The sequence below is a fragment of the Gigantopelta aegis genome, chromosome 8 (assembly GCF_016097555.1).
Source record: "Gigantopelta aegis isolate Gae_Host chromosome 8, Gae_host_genome, whole genome shotgun sequence".
Taxonomy (NCBI): domain Eukaryota; kingdom Metazoa; phylum Mollusca; class Gastropoda; order Neomphalida; family Peltospiridae; genus Gigantopelta; species Gigantopelta aegis.
The window spans coordinates 8,123,671-8,147,415 of NC_054706.1; the positions used below are offsets into that span (position 1 = coordinate 8,123,671).

Consider the following 23,745-nt stretch of genomic DNA (forward strand, 5'->3'; position numbering starts at 1 on the left):
AAGATTTGAGAAAGTCACAGGCCCTCACAGAAGTTTTGACTAGTGTGTTATATATTATGCTAATACAGTTAATGATTTCCACAAGCATAGACCAAAAATTCACTATCCGGGACCAAGTGCTCCTAGATTTGTCAAAGCCTGGGTATGTACAATCTTGTCTATGTATATTAGTTATAAAATATATTTTTTGAGTACGTGAAACCAATACTTGGTTTTTCAGGCCTTACAGTGAAACGAAAATAAGCAGACATTAATAATATTGTTAATTTTAAAGAAACAGCCAAATATTGTGACACATGCACCAAAACAGCAGGTGATTACTGCTTTCGACTGTTTGGATTCAAGTGCACAGTTATTTAAAAAATCACAACACCAACAATAAAAATCACACCATACAGTCATGCTGTGGCTCTATAATAAGTCACAACAGACTGAGTCACATTTAGTACACGCTGTAGTTCTCAATACCATAACACATCAGACTGAGTCATATAAGTACACAGTCAAAAAACAAAACAATTTCTTTTGACCAATGTGAGTGTAACACTGAAGAACTGGTTACTGACCCATTCAGTTGTAAAGAAGTGGTTACTGACCCATTCAGTTGTAAAGAAGGTTACTGACCCATTCAGTTGTAAAGAAGTGGTTACTGATCCATTCAGTTTGTAAAGAAGTGGTTACTGACCCATTTAGTTGTAAAGAAGTGGTTACTGACCTATTCTTTCGTTTGAGCTGTTTGGACCTGGGTGATATGATGACCGCGTTCTCCTCGTCTTCATCGTTGTGAACGGCTTTCTCGTCCATGTGATACGACACAGTGTGAGCCTTTACCGCCAGAATGGCATCTACAAGACGGGAACAACAATATTACAAACATTAAACCGACATCAACAGCTCAGGGACTGTCATCAGTGGAAAGAAAGAAAAGTGTATTAACGTGCCCATATCCACTGCCATCCTGGGAAAGAGTTTTGACGTGTGCAAGATCTCCTGTCACTGACATGAGTAAGGTTTTGTGTTCAAACCACAGTACCACCTCCAATTAAGAGAACTGTACCAGTAGATACAGGTCACACACACCATCCAATACCCCATCAAAGGTTTATCAAAGGCCTAAGTATGTGCTGTACAGCAGACAGGAAAGAACACATAGACTCTTATGAAGCTGACTTACAAAGAGTTCAGTGACAGCATGTTTGACTTGACGTGGCTATAAGCATGAACTTAATTACATGATTATACAGTGGATATGGTTTTATACATAGCACCTCATCAGAAGACTGTTCAGTCAGTTGTATTAGGAGTTGAAATGAGTATTTGCCATATTAAGTCTAGATACTGAACAAAACTAACATGGAAACACTCCTTAGATATAACATCTGGATATTAAATTTTTTATCCGAGGGATGTTCCACAATCAAACAAATTAGAAGCACTGAAATTATTATTTATTACCCGAGTCTGCCAGATCTCTTCCATTTGGCATACATGCTTTGAAATGATGGACCCAGGTTTTTAAACACTACCGCATATTTTTCAATATTACTGCCATTTTTGACAATTGAAATCAGACATTACTTAGTTTATTGTTTGGATTATCCATTTCTGAACATTCAAAGTGTTTCTGGTCATCCTGGTGTTTCTAATACCATGAAATGCATTGTTCATATTCATTTCTGAGCAGTAACAATTATGGAGTTTTAGTCTATTTTCTTGTTTTACTGTATTGTAACTTTATCCAAATGTATACAAGGGATTTTTTATATGCACTTTCCCACAGACAGGAAAACACATACTATGGCTTTTGACCAGTTGTGATGCACTGGTTGAAACGAAAAAAAAACCTATTAGTTGAATGGATCAACCAAGGTGAGCGCTCACCCGACTGAGTTAAATCCCACTCCACGACTTTAAAATAAGTCATCATCTTGTAAAAATATCCCACTGTGCATGGATACAAATGGCAGTTTTGTTGTCGAGACAAAACACACAAAATGTTAAGGTATATGAAAACATAATGCTACCCAGTGAGATGAATTCTGGATGAGACGTCACATTCTGTGGATATCTGTAAAACTTTTAAAACTACCTGATCCATCGACTGTCTGGTGGAGAGTGGAGAGATCGAGCAGAGGAACGAAGGTTTTTCTGTTGTTGGTTGGGGAGGACTCGGCCGAGTTGGAGGCCTGCAGGTTCTCCTCATGGATGTCGAGAAACGCAATCCTTGACTTGGTCGGGCTCTGATCATCGCTCTCCGCCTCACTGTTCATCTTGGGAACCGTTTTCCGTGGTTTTCGAGGAAGGTTGACCGGTTTAGGGCGAGCCTCGTCAAACAGGGGTTCAGTCTCAGCCAGTAGTTTGGTGATCTCCGCGTCCAGGTCTGAACTGTCACTACTGCTTCTCCGAAACTTACGACTTGGTGATCTACGCTTCGGACCAGACGGCTTCTTGAACTGAAAAAAAAAAAAAAAGAAATCATATAGAAGGTGGTTTCAAATCTGATTGTACCTTTAAAATGATCTGATTCAGATTTTGGATCATAATATGATTTACTTGTTAACATTATCATTATGAAGTTTGGTATTAAAAGAATCAATCCCCGCTGTGGGGTACAGATACGGCAATTTCAACTCAAGGGACAATATGTTAACGTTAGGGCGGAGGTTTAGGGCGGAGGTTTACATTATAAGCTCCAGATAATTCCAACTCAAGGGACAATATGTTAACGTTAGGGCTGAGGTTTAGGGCGGAGGTTTACATTATAAACTCCAGATAATTTCAACTCAAGGGACAATATGTTAACGTTAGGGCGGAGGTTTACATTATAAGCTCCAGATAATTCCAACTCAAGGGACAATATGTTAACGTTAGGGCTGAGGTTTACATTATAAACTCCAGATAATTTCAACTCAAGGGACAATATGTTAACGTTAGGGCGGAGGTTTACATTATAAACTCCAGATAATTTCAACTCAAGGGACAATATGTTAACGTTAGGGCGGAGGTTTACATTATAAACTCCAGATAATTCCAACTCAAGGGACAATATGTTAACGTTAGGGCGGAGGTTTACATTATAAACTCCAGATAATTCCAACTCAAGGGACAATATGTTAACGTTAGGGCGGAGGTTTACATTATAAGCTCCAGATAATTCCAACTCAAGGGACAATATGTTAACGTTAGGGCGGAGGTTTACATTATAAACTCCAGATAATTTCAACTCAAGGGACAATATGTTAACGTTAGGGCGGAGGTTTACATTATAAGCTCCAGATAATTTCAACTCAAGGGACAATATGTTAACGTTAGGGCGGAGGTTTACATTATAAACTCCAGATAATTCCAACTCAAGGGACAATATGTTAACGTTAGGGCGGAGGTTTACATTATAAACTCCAGATAATTTCAACTCAAGGGACAATATGTTAACGTTAGGGCGGAGGTTTACATTATAAGCTCCAGATAATTCCAACTCAAGGGACAATATGTTAACGTTAGGGCGGAGGTTTACATTATAAACTCCAGATAATTTCAACTCAAGGGACAATATGTTAACGTTAGGGCGGAGGTTTACATTATAAGCTCCAGATAATTTCAACTCAAGGGACAATATGTTAACGTTAGGGCTGAGGTTTACATTATAAGCTCCAGATAATTCCAACTCAAGGGACAATATGTTAACGTTAGGGTTGAGCTTTACATTATAAGCTCCAGATAATTCCAACTCAAGGGACAATATGTTAACGTTAGGGCTGAGCTTTACATTATAAGCTCCAGATAATTCCAACTCAAGGGACAATATGTTAACGTTAGGGCTGAGCTTTACATTATAAGCTCCAGATAATTCCAACTCAAGGGACAATATGTTAACGTTAGGGCGGAGGTTTACATTATAAGCTCCAGATAATTCTAAAAGAGCTATTGCTATTGGACATTCAAAATATGCCTCAGAAGTTGTCCTATGACATCAATATCGGAGATCAAAGATTAATGTTGCACCTGCAAGTTTCAACACTTACCCTGCCCGTAGCCGAAGTAGCCACTGGATACAACATTTAGTATAAATTTGTCAAATAAAATTTTGTTTACGTCAGCCACTTTGTAATATTTTTTGTGGAAATATTCTGCATATCTGAAAACCGACTCAAGCAAAATTATGTCCAGTGCAAATGCTATGCCCTATCAGAATTTGTATAATCATCTTTTAAATACACCTACCATAAACAAAACATCAGACCGTCTTTCCACTTCACCAAACTCTGAATCAGTAGCGTCTTGGAATTTTCTGGAAAATAACATCCAATGTAATACATATTGACAATACTGTTAATTCATTAAGGTTGAAAATAACATCCAATGTCGTACATACTGACAATACTGTTAATTCAGTAAGGTTGAAAATAACATCCAATGTCGTACATACTGACAATACTGTTAATTCAGTAAAGCTGAAAATAACATCCAATGTCATACATACTGACAATACTGTTAATTCAGTAAGGCTGAAAATAACATCCAATGTCGTACATACTGACAATACTGTTAATTCAGTAAGGCTGAAAATAACATCCAATGTCGTACATACTGACAATACTGTTAATTCAGTAAGGTTGAAAATAACATCCAATGTCGTACATATTGACAATACTATTAATTCAGTAAGGTTGAAAATAACATCCAATGTCGTACATACTGACAATACTGTTAATTCAGTAAGGTTGAAAATAACATCAGTAAGGCTGAAAATAACATCCAAAGTCATACATATTGACAATACTGTTAATTCAGTAAGGTTGAAAGTAACATCCAATGTCGTACATACTGACAATACTGTTAATTCAGTAAGGCTGAAAGTAACATTCAATGTCGTACATACTGACAATACTGTTAATTCAGTAAGGTTGAAAATAACATCCAATGTCGTACATACTGACAATACTGTTAATTCAGTAAGGTTGAAAATAACATCCAATGTCGTACATACTGACACTACTGTTAATTCAGTAAGGCTGAAAGTAACATCCAATATCATACATACTGACACTACTGTTAATTCAGTAAGGTTGAAAATAACATCCAATGTCGTACATACTGACAATACTGTTAATTCAGTAAGGTTGAAAATAACATCCAATGTCGTACATACTGACAATACTGTTAATTCAGTAAGGCTGAAAATAACATCCAATGTCATACATACTGACACTACTGTTAATTCAGTAAGGTTGAAAATAACATCCAATGTCGTACATACTGACACTACTGTTAATTCAGTAAGGTTGAAAATAACATCCAATGTCGTACATACTGACCCTACTGTTAATTCAGTAAGGCTGAAAATAACATCCAATGTCATACATACTGACAATACTGTTAATTCAGTAAGGCTGAAAATTGAGCCCACTCTTTGTTTAGGATGACTGGGAAGATGGTAAAGTTAACATGTTTTGTTTAACGACACCTCTAGAGCACATTGATTTATTAATCATCGGCTATTGGATGTCAAACATTTGTCAATTACCTGGTAAACTTCATTACATGAATTGTTTGGTAAACAGCTGTTAAGGCAAGAAAAACACCCCTATATAGTACTAATGCCCCCCAAAATATATATGATGAAAATAATTTTGATCCAGGCTTCATGTTTAAAAAACTTAGGGCCAAACTTACAAAGCCTGTTTATGTTTTACATGTGTGTAACTACAAACATTTACAATGCTTAAACACATGAATTAAGAAAAACAGGCTTCGTACATTCAGCTCTTAAGAGTTTACACTCGAGATTACAGTCCCAAGATAAATTATATGCATGAATTAATTCTAGACTCAATTGTTTTACAAGCACAGACACCAAACGTATGTTATTTATGTTCATTACTGGTCATCATCTGTGAACTGAATTGACAATCCACTCATTAAAAACACATCACTAAAGTATTAACCTTTTCATATCTGTGCTGCAATCAAATCATGGATTGAGAGGTTTTGTAATATCAAACTAATAATGACACCAAGAACGCGGTCTTGTCCAAAATGTTACTAAGGTGAAGGTGCGCCGTCACACTACGAAAGTATTCCTTAACTCACCCATCACCATTAACCTGGTCTTCAGTTAGCATGTAAACAGATGTCTCGGGCTGAAATAAAACAGTTCGAAAAATGTTATCAAACATAGAATTTTTTTAAAACTTTCTAGATACAAACCTCTCTTATTTGAATTTAAATAACTCGTTATTTGAATTTAAATAAAAAAAAGTTCACTATTGGAAGATGCATGCTCATATTTCAGTTTTATTAATTATTTATAACATATTCATTCTATCACGAGAATGTATAAATTTTAATAATTTTAGTTAAAAAACTACACGGTATATAAGATTAACAATACTTTGAACATTTTGTTGTTTTGAAAATCATACTATTTTTACTATAGATCATTTCTGCAAGTTACCCCATGAGGTACGGGTCTAGCTAATCAAAACTAAAGATTGATTAATTCCTAAAGTTTAATTTTAGCACTGTGTTTGTTATTTAAATGTGTGAATATGCAGTGACCATTTGTATGTAAGCAGTAAGCTAGTTTGACAAAAATGAATTCAGCAAAACTGTTTTTGAATTCCAAACCAAAAGTTTGTTTTGTTTAACACCACCACTAGAGTATATTGATTTATTAATTATCAGCTATTGGATATCAAACATATGGTCATTTTGACACAGTCTAAGAGAGGAACCTGCTAAATTTTTTCCATTAGTAGCAAGGGATCTTTTTTATATGCAACATACCACAGACAGAATAGCACATGCCATGGCCTTTGATATACCAGTTGTGATGCACTGGCTGGAACGAGGAATTCCAAACCAAGTGAGTTATCTACCTTGACACTGCTGATACAACAATAATTAAAAACCATCCTCCTAAAATCTTGCAAACTGAGAATTATGTACCTTGGCTGGTGGTGGTTGAGAGCTGGGGTCGATGGTCTGTTGCTCAAACCTCTGTATGATGTCTCTAACAGCAAACGGACTCTCATCTTCAGACCTGTAATGTACAACAAACCTTGTAGTAAACCTTTCATTGGTTTAGGCAACAGCCTGATATTAAATAAACATTTTACCTAATAAACATTTGTCCTACTGTTTCTTTTGGCTTCGAATTACATGTCATTTCGATTCCCACTGTACAGTGAAAGCCCACTACATCGGACACCCACTGTAGCAAGTAAAAGCCCAGGTTTAAGGGGTATCTGCTTTAGAGAGGTTACGTTCTGTACTGATGTTTGAAAAAGGATTGAGAAACATCCCATACAGTTCACTTTCGATAGGTTTCACTAGAACAGATTATTAAATGAAAGCCCAGAACATACAGGTTGCTCAGCTTAAACAATACACCCATGATAGAGGTGTATAAGCATGTTAATTCATTTTCTATTCACTAAAATACACTGTCTCACAATTTGACATAGAGCGCTGTGCAAGTCCTTGATTAGGCAGTTAAAATCCAGTATTAAAGGCATATTGTCACAGACCACTGACCTATTTAATGGCCTAACAATGTATTACCTGAACAAAACATAATTTGATTTGTCCCTAAACGTACTTTATTCAACCATCTTCATAACCACCATACTCCACTTATTAATATTTTGTAAAAAAAGTTTTTAAAAATTTGAATTATGGCAATGGTTCATAATTCAAAAACTAAAATTGCTGAGAGGATTGACATGGATTTCACTCCATCATGGTTCAGTTAAGGTGATGCGATATTTTGATTTGGATTCCAACAATTAATGTAATTTTTATTTACTATTCATATTTAGAGAAATAAGGTCTTTAAATCCGTGACAGTATACCTTTAACTATTCTTAAAATTTCACCAAATCAAACACAATTTGAATAAAAGCCCTACGTTGATTGTTGAAAATGTCTGCACTATTTTTTTTAGAGAACTGCATAAATTGCGTATACACAACATTGGGTACACATGCATGTACTAACATCCATCATCTTTGATTCGGCTCACCCGACCTCCAGGTCGAAAATCGTCGGAATCAAGTCGGAACTGAATTTTGCTTCACTTCTTTTGGATATTGATTTATATTTCTATACTAGCTAAACGAGCCTACCCTGTATGACTATGTATGCACAAACTGACCTGTCAATTTGATCTGGTGTCGAAGACGGTACAAAGGACTGGATACCTGCAATATTGAAGAGATATTCTGAAAGGCCACTCTAAAAGGTGCACCACCAATTTGATGATTAGTTGTCACTGAACATCATTGTTAATCAGACAAACATACATGAAATTTCAGGCAGGTTGGTACTGGGTTTATATCCTGGTACTAGTGCCCAAAGTGAGTTTCAACTGTGTAACAATAAAACACCTCCCTCCCTCTGTCTCCATCTCTTACCACCACCACCAACTAAACTAATCTGTCTCTCTGTCTCTGTGTCTCTGTGTGTCTGTCTGTGTCTCTGTGTGTCTCTGTCTCTCTCTGACCGGCCTCGGTGGCATCGTGGCAGGCCATCGGTCTACAGGCTGGTAGGTACTGGGTTCGGATCCCAGTCGAGGCATGGGATTTTTAATCCAGATACCGACTCCAAACCCTGAGTGAGTGCTCCGCAAGGCTCAGTGGGTAGGTGTAAACCACTTGCATCGACCAGTGATCCATAACTGGTTCAACAAAGGCCATGGTTTGTGCTATCCTGCCTGTGGGAAGCGCAAATAAAAGATCCCTTGCTGCTAATCGGAAGAGTAGCCCATGTAGTGGCGACAGCGGGTTTCCTCTCAAAATCTGTGTGGTTCTTAACCATATGTCTGATGCCATATAACCATAAATAAAATGTGTTGAGTGCGTCGTTAAATAAAACACTTCTTTCTTTCTTTCTTTCTTTCTGTCTCTCTGTCTCTCTCTCTCTCTCTCTCACCACCAACTAAACTAATCATTAACCTACTGTTCTGAACAGACAGCCCAGACAGCCGAGTTATGTGCCATGACAGTATGCTTAAGCCGTAACTGGATAAGAAGTTAAAATGAAGGAAGAAAGGAATGTTTTAGTTAATGACACACTCAACACATTTTAATTATGGCTATATGGCAAATGGTTAAGAACCACATGCAATGGGCTACTATTTCCTATTAGTAGCAAGGTATTTTTTATATTCAGCATCTCACAGACTGGAGAAAACTTAGTGTAGTGTTTTCTCTTTTAAGACTACTTAACCTGACATCAAATAAAGGCATATTCCCCAAGAGATATTAGTCTGGTCCTAACATCCCAACAGCTAATAGAATGGCTAAACCTTTTAAGTCATCTCATTTGCTGTTGGGATGTTTGGAACAGACTAATATCCCTAGCGGAATATGCCATTGTTTGAGGCCAGGTGTAGTAGAAAAGAAAAGGATATCACAAACGGATTTTGTTACATCAGTTGTGGAGCACTGGTTGGAACGAGAACTAGCCCAATGGGCCCACCAACATAAATTGATCCTAAACTGACTGTGCATCAGGCTAGTATTTTACCTCTGGGCTACATACTTAAAATGAATGAAAATGAAGACCAAATGAACAAAGGAAAGTTATAACATACCATTGGATTCCGTGGATTCCTCCTCACCAAAGATGTGCTCATTAATAGTGAGACTGATTGTTCTCTCAACAATTCTGAAACACAGTTTATCAACATATCAAACAGGGGAGAATATTTCAAAATCTGAGGTAATCGGAAGTCAGTTCACTTGGTTTTTACCTAGGTAACCAATTGTTCGGTTACGTGAATTATATTACATTTTAAATAGATAATTTTTTAGCTAAAACATGAACTTAAAACAAGATACAAAAGAAAAGATTTTATAAGACAGTTTCTTTAATGCTTGCTAAAGTTAACAATATTGTAAAAGGACTAAATATCAGCCCCAGTACAAAATAGAAAGAAAGAAATGTTTTATTTAACGATGCACTCAACACATTTTATTGACGGTTATATGGCATCAGACATATGGTTAAGGACCATACAGATATTGAGAGAGGAAAACCGCTTTCACCACTTCATGGATCGATCTCACACCGACTGCGCATCGAGCGAGCGATGTACCACTGGGCTATGTCCCGCCCCTCAGTACAAAATAGATACTTCCAAATTCTTTTTTTGTTTTGTGGTGGACATGCTACTTTCATTTTAACGATGGTACTTCTAGACTACAGTGACATTCCAAATGTTCGTTTTGTGGTGGACATGCTACTTTCATTTTAACGATGGTACTTCTAGACTACAGTGACATTCCAAATGTTCGTTTTGTGGTGGACATGCTACTTTCATTTTAACGATGGTACTTCTAGACTACAGTGACATTCCAAATGTTCGTTTTGTGGTGGACATGCTACTTTCATTTTAACGATGGTACTTCTAGACTACAGTGACATTCCAAATGTTCGTTTTGTGGTGGACATGCTACTTTCATTTTAACGATGGTACTTCTAGACTACAGTGACATTCCAAATGTTCGTTTTGTGGTGGACATGCTACTTTCATTTTAACGATGGTACTTCTAGACTACAGTGACATTCCAAATGTTTGTTTTGTGGTGGACATGTTACTTTCTTTTTAACGATGGTACTTCTAGACTACAGTGACATTCCAAATGTTCGTTTTGTGGTGGACATGCTACTTTCATTTTAACAATGGTACTTCTAGACTACAGTGACATTCCAAATGTTCGTTTTGTGGTGGACATGCTACTTTCATTTTAACGATGGTACTTCTAGACTACAGTGACATTCCAAATGTTCGTTTTGTGGTGGACATGCTACTTTCATTTTAACGATGGTACTTCTAGACTACAGTGACATTCCAAATGTTCGTTTTGTGGTGGACATGCTACTTTCATTTTAACGATGGTACTTCTAGACTACAGTGACATTCCAAATGTTTGTTTTGTGGTGGACATGCTACTTTCATTTTAACGATGGTACTTCTAGACTACAGTGACATTCCAAATGTTTGTTTTTTAAAGCTCATTATGCGATGTTAGTATTTTTCAACTTTTGTGACACTTTGGATTCCTGTTTATATTAAAATCATTTTCAACATTTGTAAAATTATAAGAAATCCAATATTATGTCTACATATAATATTTTAGAGATAAAATAGCAGCAGATAATTCAGCTATTCCCAGCAGTCCGTGCACATTTCTTTAAAACTTTTGGCTTGACTCTATACTGAGCATTTATAGTCCATCCCATCATTCTATGAAAATGTTTTTTGTAAATAATTTCAGTTAGGTTTGATATAAGACTTAAAGTAAAAGTGTTTTGGAAATAACATACAAATACTATTTTTGGGTGCAATTTATAAATCAATTGGCTCAGAAATAAATAAGTTGTAATAAATTCCATAGCATGAAAAAAAGGTGTTCTCTGTGGGACGGACTATAGTTAGACTGGTTGCAAGTGATAACTGTTGCAATATAACATTGTCTACTGGTTTGCTGTGCATCAAGTATCTAAAAATCAGTGTAAAACATTTAGTCTAGTACTATAATAGTATGTCTGCATGAATAACTTCCTGTAACCGTGAATATGCAAGTTTTAATTTCTGAACGTCTACAGGTCACGTCGTAACCGATTTGCGGCTCACGTAAATTTAATTTTGCATAACCAACACCCGAACAGAACCACAATTCACATGAAATATTGTGCCCTGTAATACAGTAACACAGTAATACAGTTCAATGATATACTTTGCTAGGACAGGAAAACATAAACAAAACCAAAACCAGGGCTGACCACACAGTATGAAGGCAAATCTAAACTCACAGTAGCTCATTTTAACTGAATATAGGCCCATGTTTAAAAACCTTCAGTCTTAGACTCAAATGTTTAATGACAACACATGCACGACACTTTTATAACAAAGAGGCCTACTGTTGAATGTTTTCAAATTTTTTTTTTACTTAATGCAAGAAGAGTTCAAAGTTAATCATTCTAGATTTTTATGTAATAAACCCTTTCTGTTTGACTACTAAAAACAGCAGACTGATCTGAAACGTGTTATTTACGAAAATTGATAATTTAAACAAGAACTGTAAGAAATGTGTAATTTAATATTAAAAATATTTAACAGGTATGGGAAATGGGGATTCCATCATGATACATATTCATTAGTTTTAGGTTTTAGAATTGGGGACTCAATAATACATACCAAGGTTTAGGTTTAGTAATCGGGGACTCAATAATAATACATACTGATGAGTTTTCGGTGTGGGGACAGGAGACTCAATAATAATACAAACCCATGAGTTTTTGTTGTGGGGACGACTGGAGACTCAATAATAATACATACTCGTGAGTTTTTGGTGTGGGGACAGCAGACTCAATAATACATACTCACGAGTTTTCGATGTGGGGACTGGGGACTCAATAATACATACTCATGAGTTTTCAGTGTGGGGACTGGGGGCTCAATACATACTCATGAGTTTTCGATGTGGTGACTGGGGACTCAATAATACATACTCGTGAGTTTTCGGTGTGGGGACTGGGGACTCGACAATGCTAAGACCGTCGCCATCGAGGACGATGGGAGAGGCCCGGCCGAGGTGGTCGACATCGTCGCTGATGTATGGACTGTGGTAGTTGTAGCTGCCTGGCAGCGGAGTTGCAGATGAGTCACTCTTGTCCCAGTCGTCATCGTCGTCCTCGTAGTGGTTGCTGTTGTAGCTTCGACGAATCTGAAATCACATTTGTTTGTACAGAGAAATAATAATTGATATTTGTATTACAAATATGAAGCTGTCAAAACTGGATAAAATAATGTGATTAAGTGGAAATCTTGAGTTTCTAGTCATGAAGATAGTGGATTCTTTTATTCAAACATACTATATCTGGGTAATAAAACAAGTAAACTGTTTATGACATTCCAGCTCATGGCAATTTATGAGCTTTTTCAATTATTATAATTGGACTCACAACGTTCCAAATGTTGCAAATGTTGACTCTTTTTAACCAGTGTTTTATGATTGATCCATCAAAGTTTACTATTAACATCTTTTCGAATATTCTACAGATGGGATGTGGCCAAGTGCTCGCCTCATGTCATAGGCTTGATTATCCTTAGAGAACCCATAGGATTTCTCCCTCCCCACCCCTACAACAATTCACTAAACTATGATTAATATGCTGAAGGGTGTATACTACCAAATCAAATCCCATAGACGACAATAGTAACATATGTGCTAAAACTCCTACCTGCATCATATCAATCAATATAAATGCCACGGATATAAATACTACCACCCCTCACACTTAAAGTGAATCAGAAATGCTTGTTTCTGAGATAACGGGTAGCGTCTATGACTACCCTAGTTCCGCACAAAATTCGAGTACTTTTTTTTACAGGTACCCCATACATGTTTTAAGCACAAGGCTACTTGACACATTGATACTAGATGAAATAAAATTGCTTATTTTTTTTACCCAGATTTTTTACAACCAACACACTCACATTTATAACCAATCACAGGACTTGTGGTGTTCACTTCTCTATCAAAAGTTGGGTGCACCTCGAACTTTGACCCAGCCGGAAGTTATTTGGTTTAGTACTACCTGAAGTGTCATGAAACAAACATGTCTTTTCTTGACAAATATCTTTGAAATATGTTATAATGGACTGACCATGACCTTTTTGACTCCATAAGAAGGATAAGAGAACATGAAAACCAAACAAACAAAAACTCAACAAAATTACACACCTTTCTGAGTGACTGTATTGTAAGTGTCTTAAGACATATCTTGGAATATAGGTGGAGGTGGTCGAAATATTAAGTAGATGTTACCTGTATCATACATACCTTTATGGGTGACGGTAATGGAACACTGTCATTAGATTTAAAATAGGTAGAGGTGGTTGAAATACTATGTAGATATTACATACCTTTCTGGGTGACGGTATTGGAACAGTGTCATAAGACATATCTTAGAAGTATGTGGAGGTGGTCAAGATACTATGTAGATATTACATACCTTTCTGGGGGAGGGTATTGGAACAGTGTCATTAGACATATCTTGGAAGTAAGTGGAGGTGGTCAAGATACTATGTAGATATTACATACCTTTCTGGGTGACGGTATTGGAACAGTGTCATTAGATTTAAAATAGGTAGAGGTGGTCGAAATACTATGTAAACATTACATACCTTTCTGGGCGACGGTATTGGAACAGTGTCATTAGATTTATCTTGGAATTTAGGAGGCGGCGGTCGAACTGGAGGTATCTTCTTGTACTTAATTTTCTGGAACCAGAAATACAACTACTTTTTCATTGGCTGTGACATATTTGGATGAACCCATTTTTAAGAGAAAAACTACATCACAGTTTTAAGTTAATGTAAGTATTATGAAAATAATAAATACACACATGTATTAGTTTTGACAATAAAATGCAAGTTAGAATTATTGTACATTATTATGAGAAGAATATATACATTGGTTTTGAAAACAGAATGAAATGACAAGTGAAATGTTCTTTAAGATATTTTATAAACATAAAATGTCAACTGATATTGCTGGAACAGTTTACCTCTCTTTTTTGGGAGTGGGGGAGGGGGTCATTTTTAATGATCATTTAAGGCACCAATGCAAGCCTTGTTCTAGAATAGCTGACACTGTATTTATCATCTTATGCCTAGATTGATCTGCATCATTGTTTTATATGCATGCTAGGTTAAATAAACTGTATGTCGATGGTGGATTACATATGGATAGGTATTATGAGAATTTTAAAAATTGTCATGTGTGTTCCTTGGATATTAATAAATATCATAATACATTATTTATAGCAGTGTCAATCAATTTTACAGAATTTTAAAGGTGATTTGTAACAAAGAAAAGAACATATATGATACAAGCTGAAGTTAATTATTTAAAACATGAAATAAGTCAATCACATCAGTGTATTAAAAGTTAATAATTTAAATTTAATAATGTCATTCATATTTATGAACAAGGTTAAAAAGACGGTCGAATCAAGAGACCAGTTTCCCACTGACAATGAACCTGAATATGAAAATAGCTGAGTGAATCTGTACAGGTAGGGTGTATCATAATCAGTGTTATTTATCATTTCAATCATAATATATTGGTACAATTATCATATGACACATTCCTAGTGTTTTGGCAGGACGTAGCCCAGTGGTAAAGCTCTCGCTCAGTGTGCGGTCGGTCTGGGATCGATCCCCATCGGTGGGCCCATTGGGCTATATCCCGTTCCAGTCAGTACACCACGACTGGTATATCAAAGCCTGTGGTATGTACTACCCTGTCTGTGGGATGGTGCATATAAAAGATCCCTTGCTGCTAATCGAAAAGAGTAGTCCATGAAGTGGCGACCGCAGGTTTCCTCTCTCAATATCTGTGTGGTCCTTAACCATATATATGTTTGATGCCATATAACCGAAAATAAAATGTGTTGAGTGCATCATTAAATGAAACATTTTCCTTCCTTCCATTCCTAGTGGATATATAAAAAATGGACTTCCAATCCCCTTTTAGAACCTAAATAATTTTCAAATGAGATTAATTAATTTTATGCTAGGGAACATTTTGTTGAGTATCGTGTCATGATTCACTATGCAAGTTTCAGAAATCGCTACACAATTTGAAAACATTAAACAGTAGTTGCTAATCAATTTTCAATTGATTAGAAGTATTGCTAATGAAGACTTTGAAAACAAAATGTTCCTAGTATTTGCTTTGTGCATATACACTGTATATAATGATATTTGAAAGCCACTCTGTTAAAAATTGGGGAAGCAGTGCATTGTGCTTTCCACACTTATGTTAGTGTGTTGGATGTGCCGTTCTCAATGTTGTAAACTATTACAATAATGGCCGTTCTACCCATTCAGAGACTGGTGATTCCTCGCCCTCGGACTGGAATATCGCATCATACTCGGTGATGAACTTGTAAACAATCTGATTGGTTACTCCCTGGTCTCGCATCCCAGACATCCCATCACCGCATCTGAAAAAACACACCACACACGAAACAATTAAAACGGTTTTCTACTTAAATGAAAACAGAAAGGCACAGGGAGGACTAGGGCAATAACAATTAGGATCACGAAAGGGCAAGGAACGTGGTATGACATGGTATGGCAAGAACTAAAGCATGACATGGCCGAAAACATTTACCCAAGAAGCCTTTCTTTCTATTTTTGTTTAAATTCCATCACATAGTCTATTCGTTAAATTTCCTTTCACAGAGAACGACCTACTATGTTTGATATACCAGATGTTGCAGACAATTCATATATTTAAGGCAGAAATATTTTGATCCCATGTCTCTAAAAACCAATCTAGGTCAAATAGTATTCCCCTCCCCAATCAACCTTTTTCTAAAGCAGGCTTTTCATTAGTGCACTATTTAGATCCTGAATGGCTCACAAGAAGTCTTCAGTGTAAGGCCTGCTCTCCATGTATCATTATAGGCAATGCTGATACGTGCGGCCTGCTCTCATTATAGGCAATGTTGATATGTGCAGCCTGCTCTCCACATATCATTATAGGCAAGCGTGCAGCCTGCTCTCCACGTATCATTATAGGCAATGCTGATACGTGCGGCCTGCTCTCCACGTATCATTACAGGCAATGCTGATACGTGCGGCCTGCTCTCCACGTATCATTACAGGCAATGCTGATACGTGCGGCCTGCTCTCCACGTATCATTACAGGCAATGCTGATACGTGCGGCCTGCTCTCCACGTATCATTACAGGCAATGCTGATACGTGCGGCCTGCTCTCCACGTATCATTACAGGCAATGCTGATACGTGCGGCCTGCTCTCCACGTATCATTACAGGCAATGCTGATACGTGCGGCGTGCTCTCCACGTATTATTACAGGCAATGCTGATACGTGCGGCCTGCTCTCCACGTATCATTACAGGCAATGTTGATACGTGCGGCCTGCTCTCCACGTATCATTACAGGCAATGCTGATACGTGCGGCGTGCTCTCCACGTATTATTACAGGCAATTGACACGGCAATGCTGATACGTGCGGCATGCGGCCTGCTCTCCACGTATCATTATAAGCAATGTTGATACATGCGGCCTGCTCTCCACGTATCATTGTAAGCAATGTTGATACGTGCGGCCTGCTCTCCATGTATCATTATAAGCAATGTTGATACGTGCGGCCTGCTCTCCATGTATCATTATAAGCAATGTTGATACGTGCGGCCTGCTCTCCATGTATCATTGTAAGCAATGTTGATACGTGTGGCCTGCTCTCCATGTATCATTGTAAGCAATGTTGATACGTGCGGCCTGTTCTCCATGTATCATTGTAAGCAATATTGATACATGCATCAACTTTAACTGTTTCCAGTGAATTCCCACAATAATTTCATATTATCAACAAAAGGAATATAACCTTTCATAGTGAGGTGGTTCATTAGTTGTGCAAGAAAGAGAGAAATAATATTTCTGATGCAGATGTGACTGTATCTATTACAGTAAACAGGTGTAGATTCTGGATGCATAAAGATTTGTATTTATTCAAACTGAAATGTATGAATGCAATGTATTCACAAAATCACATGGAAAAGTGTGAGTATATGTGCATGTATAGAAACAAAATGACGCTATATTGATAAAATCACAGCTGTAAAAAAGTTTGTTTAATGACACCACTAGAGCACATTGATTTATTAATCATCGGCTATTGGATTTGGTAATCTGAGATATAGTCTTAAAGAGGAAACCCGCTACATTTTTCCATTAGTAGCAAGGGATCTTTTATATGCACAAATAGGATAGCATATATCACGGCCTTTGATATACCAGTCGTGATGCACTGACTGGAATGAGAAATAGCCCAATGGGCCCCAAGGATGGGGATTAATTCCAGACTGACTGCACATCAGGCGAGGGCTTTACCACTGGGCTAGGTCCTGCCTCTCATGTGGAAAAGTGTAGTGTATATGCAGTGTATTGAAAAAATCACTCATGTGGAAAAGTGTAGTGTATATGCACTGTATTGAAAAAATCACTCGTGTGGATAAGTGTAGTGTATATGCACTGTATTGAAAAAATCACTCGTGTGGAAAAGTTTAGTGTATATGCAGTGTATTGAAAAAATCACTCATGTGGAAAAGTGTAGTGTATATGCACTGTATTGAAAAAATCACTCATGTGGAAAAGTGTAGTGTATATGCACTGTATTGAAAAAATCACTCGTGTGGAAAAGTGTAGTGTATATGCACTGTATTGATAAAATCACTCGTGTGGAAAAGTGTATTGTATATGCACTGTATTGAAAAAATCACTCATGTGGAAAAGTGTACAGTGTATATGCACTGTATTGAAAAAATCACTCATGTGGAAAAGTGTAGTGTATATGCACTGTATTGAAAAAATCACTCATGTGGAAAAGTGTACAGTGTATATGCACTGTATTGAAAAAATCACTCATGTGGAAGTGTACAGTGTATATGCACTGTATTGAAAAAATCACTCATGTGGAAAAGTGTACAGTGTATATGCACTGTATTGAAAAAATCACTCATGTGGAAAAGTGTAGTGTATATGCAGTGTATTGATAAAATCACTCATGTGGAAAAGTGTAGTGTATATGCACTGTATTGAAAAAATCACTCATGTGGAAAAGTGTACAGTGTATATGCACTGTATTGATAAAATCACTCATGTGAAAAAGTGTACAGTGTATATGCACTGTACTGATAAATTTACAAGTGGAAAAGTGTACATGGAAAGCAGGTGTAAGAACCACATGGCTCTAAACCAGGGCTCGAATTTAACGATGGCACCGACGCCAACTGCCGTCATTAGGAACATCATCAATAGCACAAAAATGCCATTGTTAAAGCTCCTCAATGATGGCAAAATGTTTATGCCTGATGTACATTATCTGCCAGTATACTAGTATAACATTAGTAAATTTAAAATAATTATACATACATTATCTGCCAGTATACTAGTATAACATTAGTAAATTTAAAATAATTATACATACAGCAAAATAACATTTCAGTCTCATTTATTGCTGGAAAAGTCATTAAAAAATTTGCCCTGAGCATGCTTTGAATTGCTGTCTATGGGCCATTTCACCTACGGCAATTTTGTTTTAAATTGCCGTGGGAGACAAATTCTTAAGTTCGAGCCCTGTAAACAACAGACTGTCTGTGATAGATCTGTGGACGTACTTGAAGAGGTTTGGTCCGAACACGATGCACAGAGCCATGGGACTCATCTTGTTCTTGTGTTCATGGTGCGCCACCACCACCAGGAACTTGATGAGGAACTTCAGTAGATCGTAGTTCACCTGGGGCAGCTTGTTAACCATGTTCCACAGGTGTAACACCAGGTTGGCATTGTCCCCACTGTTACCCGAAAACACTGACAAGCAAACAAATAATTGTGTAACGTAATGAATGCAATAAAGAATCAAACATTTATACTAGTATTATTAGTTACATTATTTGTGAACCATCACAATGGCATCTACTTGCAAACCATTAATTTAAAAAAATGAAAAAAAATGAAAGCAAACAAATAACCTATGAATATACTGAATACAATAAACAAATAACCTATGAATACATTGAATACAATAAACAGATAACCTATGAATATATTGAATACAATAAACAAATAACCTATGAATATATTGAATACAATAAACAAATAACCTATGAATATATTGAATACAATAAACAATTTATAGTGCAAGTTTATTTTGTTTAACGACACCACCAGAGCACATTGATTTACGAATCATTGGCTACTGGATATGAAACCAGGGCACAATATTTCATGCGAACCGCCGTTCTGTTCGCGTGTCGGTTACGCAAAACTAAATTTACGCGAACCGCAAATTGGTTACGTCATGGCCTGTAAACGTTCAGAAATTAAAACTTGCAAACTTCACGATTACAGGAAGTTTATTCACGCAGACATACTACTAGTATTCCGACAAATGTTTTAGGCTGAATTTTAGATACTTGATGCGCAGCAAACCAGTAAACAATGTTATATTGCAACAGTTGTAACTTGCAACCAGTCGTAACTTTTAAAAAAGTTTTAAAGAAATGTGCTCGGACCTCTAGGGATGGCTAAATTATCTGCTGCTATTTTATCTCTAAAGGAATATATGTAGACATAATATTAGATTGCCTATAATTTTACATATGTTAAAAACAGTTTTAACGTAAACAGGAATCCAAAAGTGTCACAAAAATTGAAAAATACTAACATCGCATAACGAGCTTTAAAAAACAAACATTTGGAACGTCACTGTAGTATAGAAGTACCATCGATAATGTGAAAGTAGTGTAACCAGCGCAAAACGAAAAAAGGAATCCCTTTAAATAATTATGTATCTATTTCAAAGACGTAGTGCCCATTACGCACAGTACGTATGTGCGTAATGCAAAAACATAATCCGGGAATTGGTCGAGTCTTATGTAATGTTCTATAAAATATCCTCTTAAAATTAATTCGAAAAAAGATAGAAAAAAAATGCCTTCGAAAAGGTTCAGAATGCATCTACAACGGTTCTGAGTTTAAAACAAATTCACAGGGGGAGACCTCTCGATTTCCCCGGCTCGGGCACACCTTTGGCTTGCGAAATACTAAAAAAATGTCTGGTTATGCCCCTGTATTTTGTTTCAGTACTGGGGCGGCTGTTATAATATTGATAACTTTAGCAAGCATTAAAGACATATTTTTTTGGTAAAACGTTTTCTTTTGTATTTGTTTTAACTTTATGTTTGAGCTAAAAACTATGTATTTAAAATATAATTTCAACGTAATTCTGAGGTAACCAATCAGGTAACCCACGGGTTACGCAAATATAATTCACGTAACCGAACAATTGGTTACCTAGGTAAAAACCACGTGAACCGACTTCCGGTTACCTCAGATTTCGAAATATTGTCTCCTGTGAAACATTTGGTAATAATAGTCTTAGAGAGGAAACCCTCTACATTTTTCCATTAGTAGCAAAGGATTGTTTATATGCATCATCCCAGACAGGATAGCACATACCATGGCCGTTGATATAAAAGTCATGGTGCACTGGTAAAAAAACCCAACCCACCCACCATTATTAAAGTTGTATTAATAGGAACTAGTAATTGGTCCAAGTGTTACCTTCAAGTAAGATAAAGAATGGGATAATTAAAAGTTGCATTCTGAACCCAGAGGCATGTTTCTTTATATCTTTACTCTTTACCTAAATTAGTTTGTTGGGCAAAGTTAGATACAGGTTCTTCACATAGGGGCAGGACGTAGCCCAGTGGTAAAGCGTTTGCTTGATGCACGTTCGGTCTGTGATTGATCCTCATCCATGGGCCCATTGGGCTATTGCTCGTTCCAGCCAGTGCACCATGACTGGTATATCAAAGCCCATGATATGTACTACCCTGTCTGTGGGATGGTGCATATAAAATAACCCTTGCTGCTAATCGAAAAGAGTAGCCCATGAAGTGCGACAGCGGGTTTCCTCTCTCTATCTTTGTGGTCTTTAACCATATGTCTGATGCCATATAATCGTAAATAAAATGTGTTGAGTGTGTCGTTAAATAAAACATTTCTTTCTTTCACATATTAATTACATAAAGTTTTTTTTTTTTTTTAAATACTGTTATTAATTTGTTTAATTCACTTTGGGAAGGGTTGTTTTGTTGTTTTTGTTTGTTTGGGGTTGTTTTTTATATGTTTTTGTTTTTTGTTTGTTTGTTTTGTTTTTTGCAGGGGGTCATTTATATATCTTGTCATATAACCTAAGTGAAATTTTAACTCTGAACATGAAAGTCAAGACATTAACTGAAATAAAAATTGGTACCTTCATAAACAGAGAGAAAAGCTTTAGTTCTATTTTGTGGAATAACAGCATCGGCCATTTCTCTCAGGAATAACTTGAGAAGGCCTGCTATTGCCATGATGTCCTCCTCTTCATCAAACTCAGCATCGCCATGGTGATCGAAGGAATACTTAAGTTTCTCCAGAGTTTTAGCATTTCCATTAATCCGAAATACTCCTTCTTGTTCCAGTCCTAACAAAATACAGACACAAAATAATGAACATTCATTAACACTGAGAAATCCAATCTAGTAAGCAGACACCTCACTTAATACGCCACAAATATTTTTCCCATATCAAATAAGAGTCTGTCCAACTGGCTTATAAGACCACTTAAAGTCGCATGCCCTAGTTTCAGCTCGCGAAAATTAATTCTAATTTTGGTTAATCTACAAAACTGTAACACACTTAGATCACGTTTTTATAAAATAGAGTGAAAAAGCAGGTTTTATATCGATAAATACCATGGGAATCCCCGTGATCCAATAACTTGAAATAATTTTGAAAGTTAGTATTCTGATGTCACCGGTAGATGTCGCTCGAAGCACAGAAATGCCTATGTCACGACAAATTTCCCAGAGTGCACACAGACTTGGGGTGCGTTCCTTTCACCTCTCCTGGGCATGTTCCAACTGTTCTGTCCTCTCCAGATATCGTAAGACTTATTGGTTTTAAGGATACTTACTCGTCTGAACTTTATTGTTAATGAAAATGTTCACGAACTGTGAAGAAAAATCTCACAAATGAACGACAAGCAAACGACAACAAATCGGATGTTGATTGCACGAACCGTGCATGAGAAAACAAACCGAACCAAAATGATAACGGTCATGTGGTATACCAACGTCTGTGACGTTGAAATGGGAAGATCCCCTCTAAAAATAGATTAGACCTTGTCTGCTCAACGGTTTTTTCTCAGACGCGCATGCGTTTTTAAGAAATACGAAAAATGCATTTTGTGGTATTACAAACACCAGGATTACCAAAAAACATTTCAGGTGAATGGAAATGTATATTCTAAATAATAAAATGTAAGTAAAGTGCAATTTTATTTGTGAGAAAATGGGTTTAATAGCGAAAAACAAAGGCGTGATGGTTAACAACTAGGGCGTGTCCCTTTAAATATTTTCCCATATCAAACAAGCATATCAACAAAAGTTAGCAACATAACTAATTTAACAAGCATTCTGAGAGTACTGCTAAAGCAATACATGTCCCCTACCGGACCTAACAAATTTCTGTATCTCCTAAGTTGAAGGGCCATAAGTCTGTAAAATGGTTAAATCACCATGAAACTTATACTTGATCTGTAACTGTACACGATAAAGCAATACACAAAATTCCATTCCAATATCTTTGGGCATTACAAAAAACAAAGGTCTTGTAAAACAATTTTTTTTTATAGATCTCCTAAGTACAAGGGTCATAACTGTGAAAAGTGGGTAAATTGCCATGAAAGTTGATCTGTAACAGAACATGACAGAGAGAGAAAGAGCTAAATACAGAGACAGAGAGAAAGACAGACATGGGCTACTACTACTGATACAGCAGCAATGGATTTTTTACATACACTTCCCCCATAGGCCTTTAATTAACAAGTGTTCTAAGAGTACTGTAAAAGCAGTGCATGGCCCAATAAAAGTTCACATCTCCAAACTTCAAGGGCCATAACTGACAAAAAATGGGTCAATCCCCATGAAACATTGAAAGTCAAACGTGATCCGTAACTCTATACAATAAAGCTATACACAAAACCACAACTCAATATTTTGAAGCATTGTGAAAACAAAATGTCTGGAAAACAATATATATGACAGACAGACAGACAGACAGACACAGACAGATGAAGACAAAACCT

The 23,745-nt window shown here is 36.7% G+C and overlaps 1 protein-coding gene across 5 annotated transcripts in view; it reads right to left on the minus strand.

Annotated features, from left to right (window-relative positions):
* LOC121378822 (protein FAM13B-like) overlaps positions 1-23,745 on the minus strand; it is a 117,119-nt gene that overhangs the window by 28,787 nt on the left and 64,587 nt on the right. For all 5 annotated transcript variants that reach the window (XM_041507152.1, XM_041507154.1, XM_041507153.1 and 2 more), the window contains 12 exons: positions 21,871-22,080; positions 19,229-19,421; positions 15,900-16,023; positions 14,198-14,293; positions 12,520-12,734; positions 9,596-9,669; positions 8,156-8,201; positions 6,949-7,042; positions 6,091-6,140; positions 4,222-4,288; positions 2,090-2,453; positions 716-845 (listed from right to left, as the gene is read on the minus strand). In XM_041507152.1, coding sequence (XP_041363086.1) covers positions 716-845; positions 2,090-2,453; positions 4,222-4,288; positions 6,091-6,140; positions 6,949-7,042; positions 8,156-8,201; positions 9,596-9,669; positions 12,520-12,734; positions 14,198-14,293; positions 15,900-16,023; positions 19,229-19,421; positions 21,871-22,080 — 1,663 coding nt within the window. The remainder of the gene's footprint in view (positions 1-715; positions 846-2,089; positions 2,454-4,221; positions 4,289-6,090; positions 6,141-6,948; positions 7,043-8,155; positions 8,202-9,595; positions 9,670-12,519; positions 12,735-14,197; positions 14,294-15,899; positions 16,024-19,228; positions 19,422-21,870; positions 22,081-23,745) is intronic.